The following is a 9,505-nucleotide window of genomic DNA, read 5'->3' as shown; positions in this document are numbered from 1 at the left end:
TTATCAGTGGGATGTACTTCTAGGGAAACACGTACACGGCTGGGCTGTAAATGTGTTTGTAACTCTTGGCTTTTCATTCGGAAGATAAGCAGAATGGTTTGGATAATATCTTCTGCTGTATGCTTTTGAGTTGCTGTATAACTGCCTGCTCTAGAGTTGCACAGCGCTCATCTACTGTGCCATTTACCCTTCTACAAGGGAGTTAAAATTATGACCTTTTGCTGGAGGGGGCTTAAGGAGAGGGCACTGGCTTGCTGCAGCCAGACCCTGTGCCAAGTAATTCTTTAGCAGGTGAAAGGGAGAACTTTGAATCTGAGCAATGCAGTGTCAATCCCTGGAAGAGAGGCGATTGTGCTCGGCAGATGCAATCATATTGAACACCTGTCAAAGAGGGGGACATTATCATCTACAAACACTGGGAAGAAATTCCATCTGCTGCTTCCCTGAGAAGGGGCTTAATAAATTCAGAGACAGCAAAGTTACACACATCTTAATCAAGTCTTAATCCATGGAATTAATACACTGTGCGTTTCTGCATAATTCCAGGAATCACACAAAAGCCAGGGCTGCAGCTGGGCTCCCCTCCTTGCACAAAATACTGCATGAAAAGGTATCAAGGCAAACACAGTCCCCTTCACAGCATTTCATGTTCAGGTGCATCGTCCAAAAGTGTCAGGGGTGTGGGTGGGTGGGTGTGCTTGTTTTTGTGTGCACATGTGTCAGACCACTACGCTTGTCTTCACATACTCAGGGAAGGAAATGCACACTGTCTTAAAGGTTTTTAATATATACATTTAGACGTATTTTAACCCACCTGAGGACAGTGCAGACTAAAACAAGATAAAACATGGGAGGCGGGGAGAAGACGTCAACTAACTCACAAGCAGGTGCTTCCTCAATTCCAGCTTTGGTTCTGCTCAGAACTAGGAACTCTTTTTCTGTCTTCCTTTGAGAAAATGCCAGCATATTAGTGAGAGGCAGGAGACGGTCAATTTGGGTTCTCCCCTGTTTCTGAGAGCTACCAGCCCACCAAAAATTGATATCATCCTGCCAAAAATTGATATCATCCTGTCTGTAGTTCTGTGCACATTTACCTAGGACTAAGGCCATTTCTACACCAGCCTGAAAATCCAGGATGGTTACGGTCGAGTCCCTGTGCATCCAAATGGACTCCCAGGAGGAAGGAGAGACAAGAATGGGTTTTCCCAGGGATAAGTACACCCTGGGAAAATCCAATTCTTCCCGTGGTCTCAGGAGGTGTGGCTGCCCGTCCTGGCTTCTTCCCTCCTCCCCGCAAGTAGTAGGGCTTAGCAGAGGGAAGGAACCGGGCCAGGAGGAATTGGGGGTGGGGGGGAGAGGGTTCGGGACTTTTTTCTTTCTTTTTTAAAAATTGCTGTTCGTTGGAGCGCACATGCGCTCAGCTCCTTTAAAAAAAATTTTTTTTAAATGGTGTGCGCGACACCCTCCTTCCTCCTGAGATGTCATACCCACATTTAGACTTAGGGGAGGATCTTGTGGGATCCACCCCCTTCCCTCCCTCCAGGGTAGAAATGGCCTAAGTTCTATTGAACACAGTGGAACTTATTTTGGTGTCGACATGCATACAGCCATAGTATTGTCTGCAGTGGTAAGCACACTTACTTGAAACTAGGACCCCCTGAACTTGACATCCATCTAAGTCTCCACACATGCGCCACTCTCACATCACCAATGTGTCTCTTCAGCTCTTCTCCAATCCCTGTTCCAGGCAGATGGAGTTCAACTTGCTCACTGACTCAGAAGCCCATAGCCCCAATCTCTCACTCTCAGAGTCTGGGACACCTCAACATGAGCACAGCTGCAAGGGGCAAGAACACAGTGGTGAGTACAGAGGTTTCTCACTCTAAATAGTAAACTATCCTCAACTGTCCTCATGGCTGGATGAAAAGAGGTGCTCAATTTATTAGAGCCTAGCTTCTCATACCTTGTAGAGCCAGCAATCAAAAGTAGCCAGGAGCATTGCCCAGGCCGATTGGGCAGAAAGCTGCATAAAATTTGCCTTTGCTAATTCATATTTATATCTGCAAATTGGGAAATACTAGGCTTTGTTTAAATTTCACAGAAAGCAAGGCCAACCAATTAATTTCTCATCCAAATCACCTCAAAATAAATTCTTCAATTAATTTTCACCCCATCCCAGATTATCTCCAAACAATAGTTCCTCTTCAATTGCAATCAGTTTGTAATCTCTCACTGTCCCTTCCCCCATTTCACACACACACAGACACATCTCCTTTCCCATTGGAGGAAAATTCCCCCCACCTCATGCGTTTAAGCTTAGAAGAAAAACTTCCATTAACACCAATGGAAGTTTTTTTTATCTCTAAACTTAATTGCCATGGGAGGTTGGGAGGTAGTCCAGCATGTGGGGAGGGGAGAGTTAACCCTTCCCTTCCCAGCTGAACCCCACCTTGAATAGCTCTCCCTGCATGGCAATTAATCTATTGGCACAACTGGACACACGGGGCTCTACGGCCCTGGGAAATAGATTGTGGCCCAGGGGGTCAGGCCTAGCCATGCCCCTGAAGACACCACAAGCAAATTGCCTGTGTAGAACTTGGTGACTGGGCCATCCCTTCAAAGAACTTCAGAAATCTTTAATTCATCTTGAAGGTTCACTATTCGATCATAGAACTCTCTTTTTCAGTATACTATATGTATCTTGTTGCCAAATAAAATACATTTTCAATTTCAATACTTGATTGGAACAAAGCCAAGGAACAGGTTCATTTGCAGGCCCCATGAGAGAGGGCTTGGAAAGGCTTTCATGGCAAAACCAGGCAGTCTCCTCCAGGCCGGGCCCTGAACCCTAAGGGAACCATGCCCATTCACCCTGTGGCACCAGCAGCCCTGGAGCACGCCATATCCATCCAAAGGGTTGGGTCTCTTGTGTGCAAAGTTGAGACCTATGGATGAAGGTCTCAACTTTTGCCTTTGGCTTTCTCCTGATTAGTTTTCAATTCTGTTTGGGGGCGATTCCCACAGCAATATTGAATGTGGAGAACAAAAGGCTGATAGGTAGCACACCGCTTCCATAGGCTTTTGTCCACCGCATTGCAGGCATTTCATCACCTTTTGGCCCCGCTGGTTTTTAAACTAAAGTTTGGAGGGTGTTGCACACATACCCCTTTTATTTTTAAACAAAAATGACATTTCCACCCCCACCTGCCCTGATGACCAGTCATTTTAGGGAACACAGAAAATTTCAGGAGCTCAGCAGGGATCACTGTCTTTGGCAGTATGCATGAAAAATAGCCTAACCTCTTCGCTCAAAGTGATGCACTGTTTCCCCCTCCCTCTTACTAAAGCATTAAGCATAACAGTTCTAGCGTGATCAGGAGTGGACAGCTTCAGCGAATATATTCACAGATTATGTGGGGGTGAGGGAGAGGGCCGGATGTGAAACACAACTGAGACTGCAATCTCTTCCTAGCCATCCTCAAGAGAAGGAGTGAGCCTGAGGGTTTTTTTCTGGGTTGAAGACGTGCCTATGTAAAACGCAGATACACACAAACATACACATGCAATTACAAGCTTATTTATCTAGAAAATGATTCCCAATCAAAGTCTGTGGGACGTTTAAGATGACCTGCATCTTAAACTGAAAATGTTTAAATGCAGAAGACATTTTGAAGGGTTCTCTCCCGAATTAGGGAGTTATTAAGAAGAAGCACATAGTTAACTATGGAACTCACTACCACAAGATGTAATGATGGCCACCAATTTGGATGGCTTTAAAAGGGGGTTGGTTAAATTCCTGGAGGGAATAGCGGGGACTATTAGTCCTGATGGCTGTTTGCTACCTCCAGTATCAGAGGCAGGCCACAGCTAGACCTAAGGTTTATCCTGGGATCATCCAGGGTTTGCCCCTGCCTGAGCACTGGATCCCCTGTGTGTCACCTAGATGAACAGGTTTGACCCCTGGATGATCCAGGGATAAACCTTAGGTCTAGCTATGGCCGCAGTAAGCTTATATACACCACTTGCCGGGGAACATGGGTGGGAGGGTGCTGTTGCATGTGTCCTGCTTGTGGGTTCCTGGTCGACAACTGGTTGGCCACTGAGCTTGTTCACATGGGTAAATAAGGCACGCTCTTGACTGGACACTTGCAGAAGTTTGCAGGTCCTTTTGATGACATTGGCAATCTCCTGCATGTCTCCTGCGCCTTCCCCTGATAATTCCATTTTTTGAAAAAACTCTGATATCCCAATTCTACTGAAATATCTCAGGAATTCCTACCGGGTACATAGGAAGGTGCGCTACAAATCACCCACTAGAGGGCACTGTCCCATTCAGGGCTATGAGTAGAAAGGGGAGGGGAAGTTTTCCATTACAGACCACATGGTCTCCCCTCTCCGGGCATGTAATGCAGCCCCATTATGATTGTGCAAGAGAAACAGGAAGCAAAGCCCCAGTAAGGAAATGTGACTTCCCCTTAATCTCAAGAAGTTTTGTGTGATTGGTGTGCTGGACTAGATGGACCCTTGGTCTGATCCAGCATGGCTCTTCTTATGTTCAGGTTTTTTTTCCTGTCTGCATAAATACCAAAGAGCTAAAAAAAAAAAATCATTATAGTCATGAATTATAGTCATGACTCTCCTAGTCATGAGATGGAAATATGGACATGCTGCCTAGTCTTGCACACGTTTACTTACAAGTAAATTCCCTTAGGTGAAATGGGGCTTACTCCCATCAACAGCATATAGAACCTGAAAGGTGGGGGTGGAAGAGTGCGGAGCTCACATTGAGGGGAGAGATCTGTTCTACACTAGCTCCATCTGTCCCCCCCCCCAAAAAAGCACCTGCATGTGGGGGGTCACCTCAAGCGTCACCCAGTTCTTTACTTATGGAATTGTCATGGGCTGTTCTCCGTGTCATGGAGAAATGGCCCAGTCGGCGGGTGGAGCTGATGTAGTAACTCCGTCACGGGTGCCCACCCCCAGCCCTCACCTGAGTTAGAGTCCTTGGGCAAGAAAATGAATGTCTCTTTGCTCCATGAGAAGGTTTGCGCCCTTGTGAAACCTGCGGTGGATTCGCCTGCTTTTGCTTTCCTAGACACAGAAAAGTCGCAGCAGAACCAGACCGATGACTCCAATCCCGAGGACGGCACCTTGAGGAAGAAGCAGCGCAGGCAGAGAACTCACTTCACCAGCCAACAACTGCAGGAGCTGGAAGCCACTTTCCAGAGGAACCGCTACCCTGACATGAGCACCCGAGAGGAGATAGCGGTCTGGACCAACTTGACGGAAGCCCGAGTCCGGGTACGCTCCATTAGTGACGCCTTCACTTCCCCTGAATATGGCCAGAGCTTCTTGAGGGGAGGGAAATCCCCAGAGCAGGCGAAGCAGAGCGGAAGAGGCCCCCCCCCCCCCGGCCTGTGGTTGTCCCTTTGTGCCCTGGCTCTGGCCTAGCGCAACCGTTGTGCAATGCAGGTTTTCAGTTTCAGAGCTGAGTGATGCCTCACGTGTGACGTTTCTGAAACACAGGAGCGTTCTCACAATCACTGCTTTTTATAGCAAGCACAGGTGGAGAAGTGCTGCTGCCGAGACTGTGAGAAAAAAAGACACTGCGAAGGAAGCAAACACCAGCCTGCTCAGGGGAACCCTGGGGTTTGCAGAAGTACAAAACACCTTTTAAAAAGACAAAGCTAAGGGGGACCCCCTCCCACGCCTCCAAGAAACAATCTGGGGAGGACTCAGCATACTCAGGAGCCATGGAGCAACACCATGAGACCAAAAAAGGGAACATAAATGGAAGGAGGGATGATGGTGTGAATGGGTGGATGCAACTCTGAGCAAGAGCATCCCTTGCAGGAGGCAGGAGGCACTGTCACCTAGAGTGCTCAGGTAGCTCCAGGGGGCTTGTCTATTTGCAGGGAAATCCCCGCGGTGGCTAGCAATCTGCACTGTATCAGTTATATGACACAGATGCAGTTCTGCTACCACCGTGGGGCTTTCCCTCTAAGCTGCACTTTGGAAAAGACGGGGACTTATCCTGACTTTTTCACTGGGAGCGAGGTCAGTATGGCTCTTTTGCTGTCTGGCCTCGTTCCCGGGGCCAATTCGGGGGCCGATTGGTCACTTTCCACAAGGAGAGGGGGCTTCAGTACCCAGATGACTGCCAGAAACCCCATGCTCCCACCTTGGCATCGGGATTACCCGATGCCACCCTGGGTGTGTAAAACCGTGGGGTTTTAGGGGGAGGCGGCACCAACTCGTTGCTGAGAAGTCAAGGGCCCAGGAAAGGCTAAGCAGGAGACAAGGCAAGTTGGGTCTTTTCATCGGACTGGATTCCAGATTGCTCCTATAAGTTCAAAATGCAACGTAGACCACGGGACTGATTTAACCATGTATGGTTAAGTGTCTTAACCTGTAGGGCACAGAACAAATCGGAACACCTGCAGTGACATAATGACCTTAGGAATAAGGGGAGTGGGCTATGGTCTGTTCCTCGCTGTTCAAGCTAGCCTTTGTGAATCGTCTCTTAAAGCCTCATTCTGTGGCAATAAATTTCATAGATTTATTATTTGCTGGGTTAGGGAGTAGTTACTAACAGCCAATTTTGAGAGTCAAAATCGAGGCAGCAGTGGCAGATCCAGGTGTTTAAACCTGGATCTACTGCCATCACGTAGAAAGTGGGGTTTGGACGCCCTGCTTTTTAAGAGCAGAGCAGGAGCAGGCCTGTTTCTGCAAAAGTCATGCAGATGGCCTCCCACTGCTTACCTTCCTGCGGTCTGTCTCCTGATGTCACTTCAACCTCAGCCAGGGCCTGTCTAGACGGGAGGTTTGCCCCGGAGTGGATTCGGAGTGGCGGCAGGTCATCTATATGATGCAGCCGCCATCTCGAAGCCATCCAGGGGCAAACCCCTGAAGCTAGTCAGGGACTTAACGCGACTTTTAAAGGCAAGGGAGGAGCAGACCCGACATCTCCTGCCTGTCTCCCTCCTCCGGCTTTGCGCCTGCAGCGTGTCCCCAGCCACTGGGTCACCATAGGCAACAACGCGGAGGGGGTGGTGCAGCGAGCCAAATGGCCACTGGGCCAGCTCTGTGGCTCTGCAGAGCCACACAGTTAAAGAAGAAAAAACAAACAAACACAAAGTGGAGCCAAGCGCAGCGGGCAGGAAAGGTGGGAGGGAACGGCCAAGCAAATGGACGGGGCACTGGGCTGCCTCCGCGCCTCTGCACAAGGACGCGCCAAGCCTCGCCAGCGCCCATCCGGTGGCGTGGCAGAGTGGCTCCTCCCTCCCCTCCTGTCATACCCCCCCCACTGCGTTCTCTCCTTCGTGGGGGGACAACACAAAGGAGCGTAAACGCAGGGACTTGAGGGCACGCAGCACCAATTCACCACCGTCAAGATGGGGCCCCAGGCTCTGACCCTGGAGAAGAAGAGCCCCTTGGAAAGAAGAGCTGCAAGGAGATGAGCAGCAGGTGAGAGAGAGAGAGAGAGAGAGGATGTACCCCCCCACACACGCACACTTTGTTCTTTAAATATTTATTTATTTATTTATTTAAAACATTTATATCCCACCCTATATCATTAAGATAGGACCTCTCCATTCCTTGCTTTTTATGTGGTTATGGCAGACCTGGGTTTAAGCAAACACATCTGCAGTTCTCGCATCCACTTTGGCCCTGAAAACATGCCTGGTTTCTCTGGTTTTCTAAACAAATAAACCTGTATACTTTAATGACGCTGTGACACTCTTCTATGTTTCAGCCCTTTTCTAATAATTCAGAGTAATGATGAAACTGTGTTTAAATGCCACAGGAAACCAGTGAAATGTATTCATTTTTACTTTAGCCCTGGATTCCACCTATTCTCTACATCTGCCTTGGATAGCTGGCTGGGAATGATGGGAACTGTAGTCTAACACCTCTGGAGGGCACAAGGTTGGGGAAGACTGCTTTACATGATCTGTGATGCCATTTGTGATTCTTTGAGCCTGAGTACAAACCCTTCGCACCTGCCACATTTTGCCCAGGGGCCTACTCTGCAGCAACTCACTCAGCAGGACTCAACAAGAAGGCCAACAGCCATTGTGCTTGGATCACAATTGACAGTATTATTTCCTCTTGAGTTTTACCCATGATTCCATCACTTGAAGTCAAAGGTGTCTGAAGCAAGAAGCCTCCTCCCTCCCAGCCTTCACAAAATGCTAACTAGAACTGTTTCCTTCTCTTCTAGGTGTGGTTTAAGAACCGCAGAGCCAAATGGAGGAAGCGAGAAAGGAATCAGCAGGCAGAACTTTGTAAGAGCAGTTTTGGAGCCCAGTTCAATGGACTGATGCAGCCTTACGATGAAATGTATAGTGGCTATTCGTATAACAACTGGGCTACCAAAGGCCTGGCGGCCAGCACCCTGACAGCCAAGAGCTTCCCCTTCTTCAACTCCATGAATGTCAACCCTCTCTCCTCACAACCCATGTTCTCATCCTCCAGCTCAATTGGATCCATGCCCATGGCCTCCTCCATGGTTCCCTCAACAGTGACTGGTGTGCCAGGCCCAAGCCTCAACAACCTCAACAGTCCTGGCCTTAACTCCACCGTCTCCTCCAGTACCTGCCCTTATGCCTCCACCACCAGCCCCTACATGTACAGGGACACGTGCAACTCCAGCCTGGCAAGCCTGAGACTGAAGGCGAAGCAGCACGCCAACTTCACCTATCCAGCGGTACAGGCAGCCGCCGCCTCCAGCCTGAGCCCCTGCCAGTACGCTGTGGATAGGCCAGTATGAAGGACTGGACCACCCCACCACCACCCTCTGCTAAACGAGAACTTGGCCATTAGCCCAGCAATCACACACCCGGACAGACACACCAAATTCCAGGGAGATAATGTTTAGTTATTATCTTGCTATAAACTTCTGAGATCCTTTTTGGCAAAGTAAACACAATTGCTCACTGAAAGTCCACTTGGGAAAGTGGACTGTTTTGTCAGGCTCTGAGCTCATTTGCAATCCAGCACTGTAATGTGATAGTGCTTCACTTGCTCCGGCTCCAGTCCAAGAACAGGCAACCAGTTCACAGCAACAATACAGAGAGATCCGGGGGAAACGGTGCAGCTGCTGCCTCTGCTCATAACGTATGTCTGTGGGCCTCTCCCGGGTGTGCGTTGCTGGGCTGTCCCTGCCCTCCCGAAGCGCTCAGAGGAGGCCTGGAAGTCTGTGATGGAAATGCCAGCTTTGTGCATATTGAACACATTTACATTTCATTGTGAAATGCCTTGAGCACAGTGTTTGGACTCTTCTTTTTCTTTGCAGAATTTGGGATTTTGTAATCAGCAATTGGCAAAGAAAGATTTGAACCCAGGGAAAGCCGAAGGGTGTGTGAAGGCAGGAGCAAGAGATGCTATGAGTCATGGGGAGGGTTCGGGGCAAAGTAAAATGGAGAGAGCTACTTGGGCAACAGGTTCTCCCAGGTTCACGTTGGCTTCCAAGGCTGCAACAGAAGCTGCCAACATGTGACCG

General features: G+C 48.9%; 1 protein-coding gene across 1 annotated transcript; it reads left to right on the top strand.

Moving 5' to 3' along the window:
• The first annotated feature begins 564 nt into the window (after window positions 1–564).
• LOC134402304 (pituitary homeobox 3) lies at window positions 565–8,792 on the top strand. The gene is made up of 4 exons (XM_063131685.1): window positions 565–610; window positions 1,748–1,860; window positions 5,096–5,301; window positions 8,225–8,792. The coding sequence occupies exons 1-4, from the start codon at window positions 603–605 to the stop codon at window positions 8,771–8,773; spliced, it is 876 nt and encodes a 291-aa protein (XP_062987755.1). The 5' UTR covers window positions 565–602; the 3' UTR covers window positions 8,774–8,792.
• Window positions 8,793–9,505: the final 713 nt, after the last annotated feature.

Source organism: Elgaria multicarinata, chromosome 8 (assembly GCF_023053635.1).
Source record: "Elgaria multicarinata webbii isolate HBS135686 ecotype San Diego chromosome 8, rElgMul1.1.pri, whole genome shotgun sequence".
Lineage (NCBI taxonomy): Eukaryota > Metazoa > Chordata > Lepidosauria > Squamata > Anguidae > Elgaria > Elgaria multicarinata.
This window is presented reverse-complemented; position numbering and strand designations above follow the sequence as displayed.

Excerpts from the sequence above, each read along its gene's own strand:
- LOC134402304 (XM_063131685.1), top strand. Across the intron at positions 1,861-5,095 it reads CAAGGGGCAAGAACACAGTG|ACACAGAAAAGTCGCAGCAG; the intron begins GTGAGTACAGAG and ends TTGCTTTCCTAG. Across the intron at positions 5,302-8,224 it reads TGACGGAAGCCCGAGTCCGG|GTGTGGTTTAAGAACCGCAG; the intron begins GTACGCTCCATT and ends CTTCTCTTCTAG.